At 33.1% G+C, this 19,200-nt stretch overlaps 1 protein-coding gene across 24 annotated transcripts in view; it reads left to right on the plus strand.

Moving 5' to 3' along the window:
- The window catches only part of ROBO2 (roundabout guidance receptor 2), a 1,642,423-nt gene that overhangs the window by 1,537,429 nt on the left and 85,794 nt on the right, over positions 1–19,200 (plus strand). For 23 of the 24 annotated variants that reach the window (XM_069475019.1, XM_069475028.1, XM_069475029.1 and 20 more), the window contains 5 exons: positions 5,816–6,021; positions 10,270–10,351; positions 10,787–10,949; positions 12,564–12,730; positions 15,834–15,955. In XM_069475019.1, coding sequence (XP_069331120.1) covers positions 5,816–6,021; positions 10,270–10,351; positions 10,787–10,949; positions 12,564–12,730; positions 15,834–15,955 — 740 coding nt within the window. Of the gene's footprint in view, positions 1–5,815; positions 6,022–10,269; positions 10,352–10,786; positions 10,950–12,068; positions 12,209–12,563; positions 12,731–15,833; positions 15,956–19,200 lie in introns of all 24 variants that reach the window. The other variant, XM_069475041.1, reaches the window with a different exon arrangement.

Consider the following 19,200-nt stretch of genomic DNA (forward strand, 5'->3'; position numbering starts at 1 on the left):
AAGGTGAAGAAGCTGGGTAGATGGCTACGGCATGAATTAAGTGAGCATAAGAAGAGAAATCGTCTTGAAGTTTCCCTTCTTTGTTGTCATGACATAAAGGTGAACCATTTGTAAACCATATTGTTACATGTGATGAAAATGGATTCTTTTTGACAATTTCAAGTGTTCGGCACAATGGTTGGATAAAGATGAAGTGCTGAAACACAGTCCAAAACCGAATATTCATCAAAAAAAGCTAATGATGTCTGTTTGGTGGTCCAGTACTGGTATTATCCGGTGCAGCTTCATGAAACCTGCTCAATAGATTATAGTGGATGTCTTCTGCAACCAACTGGATGAAATAATGAGTATGCTTGCAATGAAGCAGCCAAGATTAGTCAATAGAAATAGGCCAATCCTTCTGCAAGGCAACACTTGATCACCTGTTGCACAAACAATGCTATTTAAAACTACAGCAGCTGGACTTGGAAACTGTCTGTCATCCACTGAATTCATCAGACCTTGCACCAACTGACTACCACTTCTTCCAGGCTTTGGACCCCTTCTTGCAAGGAAAAATATTCAATTCTCAACAAGGTGTGGGAAATGCCCTTTGTAATTTCATGGCCACTCGTTCTCCAGGGTGCGTTGCTGCTGACATAAACAAGCTACTATTAAGATGGCACAACTGTGTCGATAGTTTAGGTGCATATTTTGATTAATTGTACTGCTTCTTGTTTGAGATATAATAAACTACACATTTGATTCAAAATCGCACCTTTCATATTTAATGACATATATACACACACATACACACATATATTGTAAATAACAGTCTCTAAATATTAAGTTGCCACATATTGCCTGATGACTTAGCTTCTATTCGTAGTTTTGATTTTTCAGATTGCTTAATGACAATATGTGAAACATTGTTTTCATTTTGAACGTATATATTGTAGTATGATGCAGGACATTTCAGAGCCAATTGCAATTCCATTGTAGAATGAAAGCATATGTTCAGAGAAACAAATGATCACAGGCATACCTTGTTTTATTGCATTTAGCTTTATTGTGCTTTGCAGATAATCGTGTTTTTTTTAAAAACTTGAAGGTTTGTGGTAACCCTGTGTCAAGGAAGTTTATCAGTGCCTTTTTTCAAAAGCATGTGATCATTTCAGGTCTCTATGTTACATTTTGGTAATCCTCACAATACTTCAAGCTATTTCATTATCATCCTATTTGTTATGGTGATCTGTAATCAGTGATTTTTAATGTTACCATTGTAATTGTTTTGGGGTGCCCCAAATCACACCCATATGAGACAGTGAATTTAATCAGTAAATGTTGTGTGTTCTGACTTCTCCACTGACTGGCCCTTCACCCATCTCTATCTCAATCTTTGGGCTTCCCTATTTCCTGAGACACAACAAGATTGAATTTAGGCCAATTCATAACCTTATGATGACCTCTAAGTGTTCAAGTGCGTCTCTCACTTTAAATCAAAAGCTAGAATTGACTAAGCTTAGCTAGGAAGGCACGTCAAAAGCTGAGATAGGCCAAAAGCTAGGCCCCTTGTGCCAAGCATTTAACCAAGTTGTGACTATAAAGGAACAGTTTTTGAAGAAAGTTAAAAGTGCTACTCCAGTGAAAACATAAATGATAAGAAAGTGAAACAGATTTAGTGATGATATGGAGAAAGTTTTAATGGTCTGGGTAGGAGATCAAGTAGTCACAACAATCCCTTAAGCCAAAGCCTCATCCAGAATATGGCGCTAACTATTTTCAATTCTATGAAGGCTGAGAGAGGTGAGGAATGTGCAGAAGAAATGTTTGAAGGTAGCAAAGGTTAAATCATAAGGTTTAAGGAAAGGAGCTGTCTTCATACATAAAAGGGTAAGGTAAGGCATTAAGGGCTGATGTACAAGCTGCAGCAATTTAGCTAGTTAATGATCTAGTTAAGATCATTGATGAGGGTGGCTGCACTAAATAACAGATTTTCAATGTAGACAAAGCAGCCTCATTTTGGAAGAAGACTCCATCTAGGACTTTCATAGCTAAAGAGAAGTCAATGCCTGGCTTCAAAGCTTCAAAAGACAGAGATGGCTCTCTTGTTAGAGGCTAATGCCTTATTAGAGGTGACTTTAAGTTGAAGTCAATGCTCATTTATCATTCTAAAAATTCTAGGGCTCTTAACAATTATGCTAAATCTACTCTGCCTGTGCTCTATAAATGGAACAACAATGCCTGAATGACAGCATAATTGTTTACAGCATGGTTTACTGAATATTTCAAGTCCACTGTTAAGACCTATTTCTCAGAAGAAAAGATTTTCAAAATATTGCTGCTCCTTGACAATGCACCTGACCACCCAAGAGATCTAATGGAGATATACAAAGAAATTAATGTTTTCATACCTGTTAACCCAACATCCATACGCAACCCATGGATCAAGGAGTAATTTTGACTTTCAAGTCTTATTATTTATGAAATACATTTTGTAAGGCTGAAGCTGCCATAGATAGTGATTCCTCTGATGAATCTGGGCAAAGTAAATTGAAAACCATCTTAAATGGATTCACCATTCTAGGTCCTATTAAGAATGTTCATGATTCATGGGAGGAGGCCAAAATATCAACATTAACAAGAGTTTGGAAGGAGTTGATTCCAACCCTCATGGATAACTTGGTAGGGTTCAAGACTTCAAAGGAGAAAATAACTACGTATGTAGTAGAAATAGGAAAAGAGCTAGAATTAGAACTGGAGCCTGGCTAAATTGTTGCATCTTACAATAAAAACTTGAATGGATGAAGAGTTGCTTCTTATGGATGAGCAAAGAGAGTGGCTTCTTGAGATGAAATGTGCTCCTGGTGAAGATGTCATGAATATTGTTGAAATGACAGTAAAACATTCAAAATATTTCATAAACTTAGTTGAAAAAACAGCAACAATGTTGAAAGAAGTTCTGCGAATAAAGTGCTATCAAACAGCACTGTTTGCTACCAGAGAAATATTTTGTGAAAGAAGTGTCAATTGATGTTGTAAGCTTTACTGTTGTCTTGTTTTAAGAAATTACCACAGCCACATCAAACCTTCAGCAACCACCACCCTGATCAGTCAGCAGCCATCAACATCAAGGCAAGACCTGAAATCAGCAAAAAAATTAGGACTTGCTGAAGGCTTACATGATCATTAGCAATATTTGGCAATGAAATATTCTTAAATTAAGGCATATACATTGTTTTTTTAGACATGATGGTATTGTATACTTTATAATAGACTACAGCATAGTATAAACATAAGTTTTATATGCTCTGGGAACCCCCAAAATTTGTGTCACTCATTTTTTTTGCAACATTTGCTTTATTTTGGTGGTCTTGAACCAAACCTGTAATACCTTCGAGGTCTACCTGAATTCCATCTATATCAATGTTTCTGTTGTTACATTTTCTCTTGCACTTATTTTCTGGAAATATTTTGAATTTGAATGTTCATATAAAATGAAATGCTGATGGTGATGAAAGATGGTATATTGCGTGATAATTTTACTGATTATAGATTGAGCTAAGATGTTTCAATATGCATAAGTTTTAAAATATTTCTTTAAAAGACGTTTTCATTATTACACTGCCGCTTTTCTTTCTTTTTCTTTTCTTCTGCTGTACCTTTTTCTCTTAGAAAATTAGAAAATCATAATGAGAATACTGTGAGTAGAACAAATAGAATCTAAAAAGACTGGAGAGATGAAATGTATTTTTATCTTATATTGACAATAAATGCCACATCATGATCTTGTATAAATGGTTTATTGGGGATTTATAATGCATAGTTAGAGAACACCCTGGAGTTGTTCACAGATCACTGGAATCCCTAAACGTTCATTTAACCTTTGACATTAGTGTCATAGAAACCTATGGTCATCTTTTACTCATAACATCCTTGAAACTGAAAATTCGTTCTGGCCAGGAGATTTTCAATTACTTTATTGATCAAATTCATTCAAAAGGTGATGAGCTACTCATTAAGGTAGTAAAAAATAAAAAAACGAAACACAAAACACAACAAATTAGATAACTTTTGGCTGTATCTGAGGATTTCAGGGATATGACAATAAAAGGAGGTTATAAGAAGTTACCTGAATTCTATACAGGTATATTTAATTTGAAACAAAAGGTAGCATCATTTAAAATTTAATATATATGTTCTCTGGTGATACGGACTCACTTTCTCACTGAATTGAAAAATTATTCATAATGTTTTGTTCATTCACCTATTTTTGATCCATAAAGATAACAAATTCCATAAAACTTACAGTTTGAATTTCTTTTGCACAGTCAGGATTGTTATAATATTATAATCCCCCAGTCTCCTAAGATTATTTTATTTGTTTTCAAAATGACATATTTGATGAAGAATAGCATTGAAATAAATGCTTCTAATGTTTGTATGTAAACAATGAATAATTTTTTATTGTCTTCCTTAGGTTTTTGTCATTGATGTAGTAGAATTAGGTTGATTGGAGTCCACAGTATCTTGATATGCAAAGGGCCTATTTCATAAATTCTAATTTTAATACAATTGTCTGGCTTTTTCGTGGTAGGTTCTGAAAGGCCTTCTTAATTTTAATGTTTTCTTCCTCAAAACTGTGAGCTCTAGCAATAAAGATGATACATATAAATTGGGAAAGAGATAGTAAAATAAACTGGTATTTATAAAATCTGGTGGTCAGAAGAGATTTGAGCATTAAGCAAATTTTTTTTTATTATGTACAATGTAATACAAAATGACCTTTCTGACAAAAGACTATTTCTTTCACAGTTGCTTCCCAATAATTAGAATCGACAATTCTTTTTTTTTTCCTATGGAAGTCATATATGCCTTTATGTGTTATATTAAATGTAACATATTTTGCATATTACATATATATATGATAAAAAGTATATTTTAGATCAGAAACCAAAGTCTGTGCTGTCTATGCTGAAGTTTATAGAACTTTCTCTTTAGAAAGCCTTTCTTGGAACTGGATATAACCATTTGATTATAAGGTGATCTTCTAATGAATTCTAAATGAAATCTTACCTCCAATTAAATCCCTATATCACTTAGCCATTTAAATAACAGTCATATGATATATATGTAAACATTGATTTTGTATGAATACTCTATTTTTGTCATACTTAGACTGCTAGACTGTCATACCTAGTCTAGTTTACCTACACTGCCTTTTTTTTTGCTTAATTGTAAGCACTAATTAAATCCAATCATGCAAGTGATATGACTGTAATTTGAAGACCCAGTGTCACAATTTTGGAAGTAAATTATTTATAATCTAATATTTTAGCATCAATAGACATTTTAGCCTATGTAAATATAGCACATAACTGGTGCCATGAAGGGTAAAATTATGTACTATACATATATTATAATAAATACAAAAGTAAAAATTGACTAACCATATGATGCTGTGCAGGCTTTCTTAAATATGAATATGAGAAATAAATTGAATATTTTATGAATGACTGCCATAAGCTATCATTTTCATTTTAATATGACTAAGCTTATCAATACAATTAAAAACTAAATTCTAAAATGTCAGAATTTATCCCAACATCATTTTAAATATAATTAATGCAAAGTAAGTTATCCACAATAGTGTGGCTTTAGTATATATGGATATATGAATAGTATGTATAGATGACAAATATATGATATATTTAATATATCCAGAATGAGTTATAAGTATCACTTTGGAGTTTTAACTTTACTTTCAATGACAATATATCAAGACTACTGGATTTCATAGAAGTTAAAATATTCTGAAGGTGTCTTTATTTTTTAGTTTTGACAGATAGACCTCCACCCATAATTCTACAAGGACCAGCCAATCAAACACTAGCAGTAGATGGTACAGCATTACTAAAATGCAAAGCCACTGGTGATCCTCTTCCTGTAATTGGCTGGTTAAAGGAGGGATTTACTTTTCTGGGTAGAGATCCAAGAGCAACTATACAAGAGCAAGGAACACTGCAGATTAAGAATTTAAGGGTAAGTACCATTCGACTTGTACTTGAGTCATCATCTCAATATAACTACTGCTCTGGGGAAAAACTTTGTGGTGAACTTAAAATCCTACATCCCAACACAATTGCTATGCATTCTAAAATAGGTTATGTTATTTCTTATTTTAAAAATGATAAGCCAAAAGTAGAAGGAAGGTCTTTGTTTTGATGTTACTCGTAAATTCATAACAGACCTTGAAACTTTTATTCCTGCATCCTATCACTTATGTATGCAGTCAATGAAACTAGAAATCTTAAACACATAAAGCTAATAATAGTAAGATACTTTAAATAATTTGAAGGTGATGATTTACTCTCATTAGCAAAGAAGATTGTGGGAAATGTAAATAAAGTGGCTTGGCCAAACAGTTGAGTGGAAAAAATAAAGAGATGAAACTAAGTATATAGGAAGCAAGTTTGGCTAGTTGGTGGAAAACCTTGTGTTTTGGATTAAGTTGCTGTGTAGTTGAGATTTAAATCCATGGACAAGAACAAGCTATTGGTGGTTTATTAAATGAAGTTTACATGACAAATAATCACCATTTCTAGCAACTTAACAAGTCAGACCTGCTTCAGGAGCCACTCAAAATAAAATATGAAGTTATCAATATTATATGAGTTATTTATTATAACAATATTAGTAAAACTATAGAGGCTTAAAGTAACACACATTTATTGTATCACAGTTTCTGTGAGTTAAGTGCCTGGGCATGACTTAGCTGGGTCTTCTGCTTGAGGGTTTCATAAAGATGCATTTGAGTATCGATTAGGGTTGTGATCTCATCTGAAGATTGAGAACGGATTTGCTTCCAATCAGTATGATTGTTGGTTCCATATAGTTCATTGTGGCTACTGGACTAACAACCTCAGCTTCTTGCTGACTGTTGACTGGAGGCTGCCTTTAGTCCCTTGCCATGTGGATCTTCCCAATATGATTACTTCATCATCCAATTCAGCTTCATCCAATTACTTGCTTCATCCGAATTAGCAAGGAAACGAGTTTTCTAGCAAGATGGGCATTACAATCTGTTTAACAAATCGCACACATGACATCGTGAGACTCTTGTTATATTCTGTTAGTTAGAATTAAGTCAGCAGGTCCCACCCACACTCCAGGTGAAGGATTACACAAAGTGTAAATACCAGAAAGTTGTTATCATGGAGGCCACCTGTCCTCTACCAGTATATTCAATCAGGTATAGAAAATTTCTCCCCTCATCCTCCATGTAGCAAATGTTATGCTAAAGCTAGAGAGTATATGATAGTAATCACAGGATTGGGGATGAGAACCAGAACTAACATAGCTGATATAACAATGCATGAAGAAAAATTGATTGAAAATGATTCAGTGGAGCAGCAATTTAGTGGACTCTGTTGTCCAGGTAAAAATTGAGAGCCAAGATAGAGAAACAAAACAAAACAAAACAAAACAAAGCAATGTTGTAGAATTTTCTATTCTGAAGCCAAGAAAGAAGGTAAAAATTTTTCACTGCGTATATTTTGAAATGGTTATAATTTGGAGGATTCTTTTCTTACAATGGGAACATATTTACAATTGCATGTTTATCTGGTTGTTTATTATTATATCATCCAGATTTATATGACAGAAGGAAGAATGACTCTATTTTTGCTGCATGCACAAAAACACATACATGAATAAATTTTAATTTATTAATATAATTTATATATATATAATTAACTTTAATTTTGAGACATAGATATTAATTGTTGCTCTAGCAATAATGTTGCCAAGCTCAGTTAAAAGTAAATTAATACAGATATTTTTAGCTTGTTTTTATTGATTATAAATCATTAACCTTCTTTGAACAAAATGGAAGTTATTAAAAAATTAATGTTAACTCTCTTTGTGTAAACACTTTAACCTCTATCTCTGGGCTAAAGGCAGACTTGGGCCACGGAGGTTAATGCATTTTCACTGTATCACTGAATTAAACGGTATGCTTGAGTAGTCAAGATTTCTAGTAGTGTTTGAAAGAAGCAATTAAAGGTGGGTGCTTGATGATGTCAGACAAACTTTGAGCCCCCTGACAGGCTTCTGAGTAGTGTCTCTGAGATGCCAGCTCCTAGGGGCTTGTCTGCAGCCAACTGCACAAGGAGAAAAGTAGGTGATAGAGTTTGCTTGCACATTAATCTCTTTTTAAAGCAATTGATTAAGGATACAAGGACAAGGATGGAAAAGATATGAAGCACTACTGACTAGAAAAGTCATTATTTAAAGTTAAAGGAATAGAAAGAAATGTGGCGATTATGATGATGATACAGGAATGAGTTTTATCAATTATATTTTGGTTTTTGATATAATTTTCTATAAACTGCAAGATGAAAACATTGCTCTTTTCCTGTAAGATGACCATCTTCATAGAGGGATAAAAATAGGCTTTCCAGTACTTCACTAGTACACCCAAGAGAGGGTTTCTGTAGGTCATATTCCTTTGTGTCTTACTATTTCTTTTTCAGTACTTAATGCAATGGGAAAAAATAACATGATGAATATTGTGTCCTCATAGTCCTGCTAATTGGTAACTGAATCTGTATCTTTTGAGAAGTAGAATATTCCAATACTCATTAAAACATACCTACCACAGCTAATGTCAGACTTGTACCTCCACACAATGACAAGGAGATGTAGTTAAGAAGCATTACCTACATACACTTCTTTTAGCATTTGCAAGTAATAACAAGTGCTACATTTTAGTTCAACAGCTATAATAAAATGCAAATTCTTTGACTCTTTCACAGACCATATTCAAATGAACATCCCATTAAAATCCAACCTCAGCTCATTATATTTAGTTTGTGAGTGATGCTTCTTAAATGCAAAGATTTCTAATGACTGTAATGCATGCACAGCCACATTTGAAAGAATGGCTCTCTCCACAATGGCTATCCCCATCATCCCTCTGTGTAATAGAAGACAATTGCATAGAGATACTCTGGCAAAGAATGACATGCCAGAGCAATTTGAAACTTAAGTGAAAATACATACTAGCATTTAAAATCAATTAAGATAGTGAAATGACAGTAACATCCATGCACTAACGATTTACCTGAGAATCAATTGTGAAAGCTTGAATCATCAATACACTTACATTTTGAACCCAGCAGATACAATATTCTATGAACTTCCATATTTTATCAACAATTAGACTCACATTCATCACGGAATTTTAATTTTACACCTCTGCCTTGTCTCATTTTGTTTGGTTATCAGTTTCTCTTCCCAGTGTCACTTTTACTTTACCCCTAAACTAATGCCAATGAATGTTGCTTGCAATCTAAGCCCACAGGGCTCAGTCACAGAGAGGAGTTTTGAGTTATTTCTTTTATTGATCTTGGGGTGTATTTTAAGGTACAATAACAGAATCTTCTGCCTTTTACATCCGTAACAGAGAACTCTTGATTATATCATCAACTCTTTCTAAAAGTCTTTTGCCACTCTTCAATAAATAAGGAAATATTTCCAGTGTTCAATGAAATGGCAAATTTTTAAGTATGCTTTAAAAAAGAGTTATGCATTGGATTATTTTTATGGTCCCTTTCAGCTTGACATTGCAGTGATTCCATAGCCATAGTTTGTTTGTTTTTTAATGATACTTTATTTTATTCACTGTTTCACTGTTGCAGTTTACGTATAAGTGAGTACTGACCTTAAAAGGAAAAATGTAGTTTCCTTTTTAACAAAAAAATTATTTTCACTTTTTTCTAAGTCTTTAAAAAGAAAGGAAGCGTGGTCCCTGTTATCTCATTGCTTATTTATTCTTGGGTACATTTTGTTCATTAAAACATATTTTATTTGGGACAGAAAGAACAGTTTTTCATTACTGATTCTCTGAGAGTTCATAGAAATGTGAATAAATTCTGTCTTGAGTTGTGCACATCTAACTCTGATATAGTAAAGCCCTACCATAAAATGGAATTAAGAGATAAGAGTACTACGAAAAAAAAAAAAAAAGAGAGAGAGAGGCAAATAGAGTTTACCAGACAAATAATATTTAATTGTAGAAACTTAAAAAACCCTTTTGAATCAATGTTATGAATAACATTATTGAGTTTATTTTATTATGTTCTATATACATATGATTGACTCTAATGCATAATTTGGACCCCAAATCATACGACTAATTTTAATAAATTAAATATTTCCTCATTGACATTGGGTAATTATTCTACAAATAGATTGCAACAATAATCCACTCACTTCTATGCATGCTAGATTTCTGATACTGGCACCTATACTTGTGTGGCTACGAGTTCAAGTGGGGAGACTTCCTGGAGTGCAGTGCTGGATGTGACAGGTGAGTTCTTCGCAAATTATCTTAATAGCAGAAATCTTGAGCCCCTTTTAGTGCTAGATCGTTATCAAATAAGTTATGGAGAGATCAAGGTTTTTAATTCATTGAATGTCACTTTAAGTCTTTACATTCAGTGCCAGTTTTTAATTCATGCATGAGTTTGCAGATAGAATTGCATTTGTGAAATTCATTTGTCCTTGATAATCTTGTTATTTTACTTCCTCTAAAGCACAAGCAATTCTAGTGATCATGTGTAAAAGTAAAGCTTATACTTATTAACATGTAGGAGGAGTAAGTATTCACTGACCTATGTCTGATTCATGGAGATGAATTGCTTATAGCCTAGGTTAACTCCTTTAATAGACTGTTTCCTTCTTTTAAGCATTATTGTCAGCTTATGCAATCAGGAATGAAGTTTTTTCTGTCTCTCCTCCATAGAGTCTGGAGCAACAATCAGTAAAAATTATGATTTAAGTGACCTGCCAGGGCCACCATCCAAACCGCAGGTCACTGATGTTACTAAGAACAGTGTCACCTTGTCTTGGCAACCAGGTACCCCTGGAACCCTTCCAGCAAGTGCATATATCATTGAGGCTTTCAGGTATGGGACAATTCCTTTTCTCTCCATTGGGTTTTTGCTTTTGCTCCTATATTCTAAAATATCACCTGAGCTATCCTGCTGTTATATTTTAAGGACATTTTCAATCAATGCCTTTTAAGAATTGATCATTTCTCTCAGTATATTTGAGAATATATTACACTTTTGTTTATAATTTAATTGTAAGATTAAATATGCATTATCCATGCCTAGGTCTATAGTGATCTAGTTCATGATATAATCACTTAGCTCCTTTTTTATTACCCTGACCATTGTAGGGATTTAAGATGATAATTTGGGCATTAGAACAAAGTAGAAAAGGATTTAAATAGGCACAGGCACTTTTTAAAGTTATATAACATTTATTGAGACATGGGACTCTGGAATCTTTATCCCTACTAACAGAGCAGAACTTAAAATAATTCCAAGTTTTTAAATGCCATATATTGAAATACATCTATTGAATATACCTGAGAGAAAATTAAAGACCACAATTAAGAAATTTATTCCATATGCTTCTAGTTGCTGAAAGAAAAAGATGTTTTCATTATTTCATTTCATTATTTGAAATAATTGTCATCAACTTAAAGATATAGACTATAAATATCATTATAAAATTATCTTATGGGAATTTGATAAAATAATTATACATACGGGAAACTTTACTTTCATATTCCATTTCACAGTACTTCTATTTGACATTATAAAATTTAAAGGATAACCACTATTCTTTGTAAGCATTAGGACAAATGATCATTTTCATTTTAGGCTTCTTTAATCTATATTTAAGATAATGATAGATACTTAGTATTCTAATTTCAAAATATTATTTTTTTTATAATTTTTATGGTTTTGTCCCAAAGGATATCTGAAAAATAAGCAGACCACCCTGAAAAAAATCTCATCTTCTGTTCCTTCTGAGCAAAAATAGCATCTGACCTTAGACAAAATGTTCTAAAATGGCATCCATCTGTGGCCAGCTGTAAAGGGGTTCCCACATGCAGATTCAGAGATATTTCACCATTCTGAGATGAGAAGTCACAATACTGTGTAATGTACAATTTTATTAAAGATGTAACCAAGGGAAAATATTCATTACATGCTTCCTTTCTTCTTTTACAGATATGTAGTTTTAGAAGGCTCTATTATAATATTGCATGTGGAATTGATGCAAAAGAAAACACACCTTGTAACAGGAAAATGTATTGGCATAATTTACTCTGTAGTCCATTTATTCTTTCTACAGGTTAATTCTTTTCAAGGTATATATATACATTTACGAGGACCGTATTTATTGTATATACTTGATGTTGTGATCTTGGCCTCTGTTCCTTTTACAGGTATTCATTTAGTGGGCTGCTGTGCATTAGCAAAGGGCTGTCACATCTCCTGGGCTGAGTTTAATTTTGTTGTGCATGGCACTTTCGTTAGGTGGGCTCGGCTTTGTTGTTGAATAAACTGAAATCATCCAAATGTTTCATTTATTGGGCTGAACACTCCAAGTGTTGTGTGTGTATGTGTTTAATTTTCAGCCATTAACCTTTGTCATTGAAACCCAATTCCATTTCTAATACTCTTATGCCTGTTCTTTAAATGAACTTTCTGTTCGTTTTTCAGCCAATCAGTAAGCAATAGCTGGCAGACAGTGGCAAACCACGTAAAATCTACCCTCTATACTGTGAGAGGACTGCGGCCCAATACAGTCTACTTGTTCATGGTCAGAACAATCAACCCCCAAGGTCTCAGTGACCCAAGCCCTATGTCAGATCCTGTGCGCACACAAGGTAATTTCAACAGCTGTAAACGTGACTGGTTCTAGAAGGAAATGTCAAACAGACACTTAAGAACAAGGGAATTGCATGAGGAAAAGTAAATGTGTCTGTCTTGCTCTTTATAATGACGCATTAGACTTTAGCCAGTGAAGTAGAAAGCTTATCATTCACCTTGGTGAGATGTGTCTTATTTCTAGAGCTTTCAGGGTCTATTTAGTTAGAAATGGACAAAATAATTGGGTATATCTACATAGTAAGAGTGAATCCTCTAACTTAAGGCTTCACTATATTTCAAAGGGAGGAAAAATGTTTTTCCTTTTGGAAATTAATTATATAATAGCAAAGAAGTGTTCTTTAATGAATTGATGCCCAGATAAGGATATCAAAATTATTTCCTATTATTCATTAATTCTCTTTCTATAGTGCAGTGGTTCTCAAAGTGTGGTTCCCTGGTAAGCAGCATCTGTATCATCTGGGACTGTTAGAAACAGACTTTCAGGTTCCAACTCAAAAGCTCTGGGGTTGGGGCCCAGTGTATGTTTTAACAAAACCTCCTTGTAATTCTGATGTGTAAGTTTTACAACCACTACTAAAATGTATTTTATTAAATCAGATATTTAAAGAGCAATTTATTTCAGAAAGCAGGAAATCAAATTTTCTTCCTGAGGAATGCAATTATTTAACTAGTAAAAAAACCCCAGAATATTAAAATATAATTTCAAAATGGAAGATTTCATCATTTCATCCTTAGTAACCTTTTTCTTCAAACTAAGATGTCATTGGAGTCTGAGGTTTAATGTACAATGCCACATTATAGTCTCCCTCCTACAAGTAGGTGAAGGGAATTAATAAAATAGAAATAGTGGTTTTATTATTTGTTATAACCCAATTCCCACAGGGTTCTTCAGAAAGGGTTAATTATTTCTTATTTGTAAAAGCCTTTGAACAAGATATAATTTAAAGTAGTATTTTAATGCAATGAAAAGCACCATACAGCCATAAAATATTATTATAATTACAATGTAGTTCAATGATAGTAACTAGCATGCTATTATAACAGAGAAGGGTGCCTTAAAAAAATCAAGTGAAATAAAGTCACCACGTGACTTTGTAACATTGCTGACATGCTGACAGTCAAGGGAGGAGGGAATGCCACTTTGCTATTGTTCTCCAAGCAGTAATGTGATTAATTTTCCACGATGATAAAGGGCCTGTAGGTAAAGAACCTGTCTCAGGAGAAATAAAAAGCACAACAAGGAATTTGAAGATCTGAAACTGGTTATATTTTACCTTACCTAGCTCGAGTTGCTTTTAGTGTATCTGAATTTAATGAGGAAATTAAATTATTGAATGTGAAATGGAAGAGGTCTACAATTTTAAGTCCAAAAATTCGAGTGTTTAGACCATTTATACCTGTGTGGATAGAAATAGTTTTTGTATGTAGCTGCAATGTGAGGTCAAGAAACAGAATGGGAAGAATTTTGGCGTGATTAAATCTGGCAGACTTTCTTGATCATTCAATAACTATGCCAGTCACTAAATCTTGACTCATAAAATAACTCTTGGTGAAAAGTTCAAAAAAGATTAATGAAAAGTTGTTTGTGATCTGGTTTGTTCCAGTTGAAAGACTATATAGAGCAAAAGACTTATGTTCTGTTAACAGATATTTAATAGGAAAACTCATGGGTTGTGTCTGAATGTCAGGGTTATTTTTTGATACCACACTTTTAGCAGCTTTGCATTCTGCAAAGCCCTTTTTTTCAAAGAGCACTTCACTTTGTGAGCTCTTATTTTTCAAAGGTATGAAATGCCACAGAATCTAGAAATCTTTTATTTCATTAAAGCTAAAATGTTTGCACTATCAACATCAAAATAGATGACATATCAACAAGGTTAATATTATTCACATAAAGGGACTTTTTTTTTTTCAAATCAAGTAAAACTTCACTTCACTGTTTATGTTAAGGATGACAAAAGTGGAACTGGAAAAAAAGTCACCAAAGTGCAGTTCCCAATCATTCATATTCCAATTTAAGATAGCATACCCGATATAAATTAGAGTTAAGATATACACTTAAAAGTACTTTTGCAGAGTGCTGCATTGTGGCCTGTGAAAGTAGGAGAAAACAAGATTAAGAAAATAAATCATTTTAAATTGGACTTCCTTCCTTAAATAAAGTAGTCAGAGGGAAAAAAAATCAACTTAACATTAACGTGCACCAGTTAAAGAAGTTGATTTGACTATGTGTGAAATTCAGTGTTTGATATCAATCAAATGTCTATAATTTATCATTTTTTATTAATGGTCAAAGAATATATGGGGCCATAGAGTAGTATTTAGGTGACTTGTGAAGAAGGAGGCATAACAATGTATGACTGAAGACACAACATTTTAAACACCACCATTCTTTCTTCCCTCCTCTCCTCCCCCCGTTACTACTAAGAAGCAGCTGCATGACCTCTTGTCGGATATTGCAGTATTGTTCGAAATTTATTACTTTAGGGCATGTTATGAGCGTTCTAAATTTTTCCGTCAACAATATTTTTGTGAATTTGGGGAGCTCCTTCCTCTCTCCCCTCTCACTGTGTTTACTTTTAATGACATGATTCACCTCCCAGCCCACCATTCCTCCCCTTCTATGCTCCCGGATGGAAGTAGGTCAAGAAGTAAGAAAGCACAGCCTACTCTTTGGGACAAGGGATTCTGCAAATTACTAAACAGAAATTTTCAGATGTGTCCCAATTTACTATTTAGGAAAATCCTTCACTATACCAACATCTATAGCTAGCTGATCTTTCTAGAGAAATCTCAGAGCACATAGTTTATACTTTAATAAGAAAATAAGTGATCTTCAACAACGTCTCTATTTGAATGAGGGATTATAAACACTCATTTATTAATGTGTTTTTACAAAAGATAAATATTATCTCTCAAATTGTACCCTCCCATTGTGGTATTTATGTATATAAGCTTAAATGCTTTTTGTCACAAAAGAGTTTTCATTTTTTTCCCCTGTAACTAGCTCTAAAGGTGTAATATTGGGTTATATGAAATAAAAAGAAATTTTACTACATTTTTTTAAAACTAGGGAATGACTATCTTATCTAACTGCAGATATCAGCCCACCAGCACAAGGCGTGGACCATAGACAAGTACAGAAAGAACTAGGAGATGTCCTTGTCCGTCTTCACACTCCAGTTGTATTGACTCCCACCACTGTTCAGGTCACATGGACGGTAAGTTTTCAAAGGCTATGTCAATGGTGATCTCTTCTATTCCTTTAAGGAAAGCAAAACAAAAAAGGAAAATGCAAATGAATAAAGCAACAAATAATAATAAAAACCCTCACCATTTAAAATCAAGGTGTAAGCAATGAGAGTAAAGGAAAATATTCAATAAATTACAAAAGTAAATGGAGTTAATATAGTAAAAATTGATTGTGATATAAACATGACATGTTGTCTTCTGAATTTTCTAAAAGCTTTACTGAAATATAATTAATGTAACATAGTTAAAGTGCACACCTCCATGTTTTTTAGTATATTTAGAGAGTTTTGAAATCATTGCTAAAATCTAATTTTAGAAGATTCATCATCTCAAAATGAAACCCTATGCTCATTAGCAGTTGTTCCCCCATTTTCTCCTACCTTATCCCTGTGCAACTGTGAATCTACTGTATGTCTGTATAGATTTGCCTAATTCTAGACTTTTCATGTGAATAGAATCATGCAATATACGATCTTTTGGGTTTGGCTTCTTTTACTTGGCATAATGTTTTTGAGGTTCATCCATGTTGCAGCATATGTACAAAGTACTTTGTTTCTTTTTATTGCTGAATAGTATGCCATTGTATGAATATGTCGCATTCTGTTTATCCCTTTGTCAGTTGATGGATTTCTGAGTTGTTTCCACTTTTGGCTACTATGAATAATGCTGCCATAAACATTTGTATACAGGTCTTCGTGTGGACATGTTTTCATTTCTGTTGGTATACACCTAGAAATTGTTGAGTAATATTGGTAACACTCCATTTAACATTTTGATGAATTAGCAAAATGTTTTATAAAGTTGTTGTGCCATTTTGTATTCTCACTAGCAATGTTTCAATGTTCCAGTTTCTCTCAAATCCTTGCCATTTTTTCTCACATCCTTGTGAACACTTATGACTATCTCTCTTTTTGGCTATAGCCATTCTAGAGGCTGTGTAGTGGTATATCATTGTGGTTTTAATTTGCATTTCTTTAGTGATTAATGATGTTCATCTTTTTATTTGACATGAGTAGTCAAAAATTAGTGGGTATTAAAAAATAAATTAATATTTTAACATATGTTAACAATATTCAAATACTGTGCATTATTAAATGTGTCCGAAAGTACACTGTTATTTCAAAATGCAAACTGTTGATCAGATGGTAGCCACTGCAGGAAAAAACAACAAATAGCATAAAATAGTGATATTAGTCACATTAGGGCATACTAATACTTGTGTGTGTGTGTGTGTGTGTGTGTGTATGTTTATGCTTTGAGAGGAGTCAGATAATGTTCTTTACTGTACCTAATACAGATCGTACAGTGCTAACTTCTCATTTATGCCCAAGTTTTTTCCAATATAACTTCTAAAAATTTATAAGGAAATATATTAGGATGATAGGAAAGCACATTTACTTGAAGCCTTCTGTGTATGTGGCAGAACTTGTATAAGTAATGAACATTTGACTGGAGATAGCTGAAAAAATTTTATTTTTATTTATAATATTATTTAGACTGTATGTATTAATATAGTTATATCCCTATTATTGTTGTTATTTTGCTGTTATATAAGCGTAAGGAGAACTGTAAGTAAAAAAATTGTTTTTTTTCCCCCTTGAAGCCCAAGTTACTTTAGGGAAACTACTATTTCACAAATTCCAATCAACTCCCTAAATAAAAGAGGTTTCAAAAGAACAACTGGTTATTTTCTTTTGGTTCTTGAGTAGTTGTATTTGAAGTATAAAACACAATGAAGAAAATTATTCTGATGTCTTTTCAATAATAACCCCATTGAACAAATCCAGTTCAACAAGCATTTTCTTGATAACCAATTATGTTCTATGGAAGTGGGAGCACTATAGAAAGAAACACAAATCTAGTTAAAAGAGACATGGAAATTCTTAGTGACAATACAAGGGATAAGTGCCATAACAGATATAAATGCACACTATAGACAGAAATTTCAATCAACAGGAAAATAAATTATTAACTCTCTCTTTAGGTACCAAAAAAAGACATCATCACTTATCTACATCCATATGGGGAAATATGAAGGCATTATTTTTTAGAACAGGAGAACCTGAAATAACATTTAAGGCTGTTTAGTCCAATTCTTTATTTTATCAAGGAAATCAATGCAGACAGGTTGAACATTGTTCCCCATGTCCCATGTCTATTTATTAATAAGGACAGGATTAGAATTTTCTGACTTAAAATCTACTTTGTTGTCATTGCTTATCTAAAGAAAAACTATAGATAAATATTTGGCCATAAGGGATAGCTTTTAATGGCAGGATTTCAACATAAAATCCTAGATGGAGCATTTTGTTGCTTCTTAAACCAGTCCACATCATTATAAAAGTTTTGGTTTATGAGTACAAAGGTAGGTAATATGTTAATAAAAATAAGACTATGTTTGTGTTTTAAGAGCAATTGTGATTATTTAGGATTACAGTGTTTCTAATTCCATTTTTGATACAATTTAGCAGATACTTATTCTATTTTCTGCATATAATGGCTTCTATTCTTCCATATCCATGAAGGGAACATAATTACCTCATCATTTTTCCGAAGGCACAGTAAGGAGTATTATCTGCCATACCTTTTCCACCTTTCAGTAGCTTTGACTCGATACAAAACTAACAAAGCCAAGGAAATAGTTGAATTTTTCATAGCAGATATTTCCTCATTCTCAATTGAAAAACTCTTTTCCGCTCTGTTAGCAGTTTTAAGGGGGCTTCTTTTAAGCTCGTTTTAAATGTGGGAATTATTTGGGTAAGAATCAAAGTCATTATGTTTATGAAGTTAATCACTTTAAAAGTCACTGAGTTTAAAAGAGTAAATCACATTAGATCAAAATTGCATGACAGTGGACTGGGAGTTCTTCCAAGATAGGGACCTTGTCATATTCATCTCTATATCCCAAGAAGCTTGTCATTAGTCCTTTGCATATCTATCTCCCTCACGGGCTATAACTTCTGTGAGTCTACAGTCCATTTTTTTCATTTCTATTTTTCCAGAGCCAATGTCTATTATGAAGCACCCTTTCAAATAACAGTCTGTTGAATAATGAAATCAGTTGTTTTCATATTTTTAAATTTTTTTTTGAAAAAAGAAGGGATTCAGTTAATGTAACAGCATATTGTTCTCCATGAGTTTGTAGTTACACATGACATAAGTATACATTTGACAGAGGTAAATTTAGTAAAATAAAGTCAGACTGGGGGTGAGG

The sequence above is a fragment of the Eulemur rufifrons genome, chromosome 7 (genome assembly GCF_041146395.1).
Source record: "Eulemur rufifrons isolate Redbay chromosome 7, OSU_ERuf_1, whole genome shotgun sequence".
Lineage (NCBI taxonomy): Eukaryota > Metazoa > Chordata > Mammalia > Primates > Lemuridae > Eulemur > Eulemur rufifrons.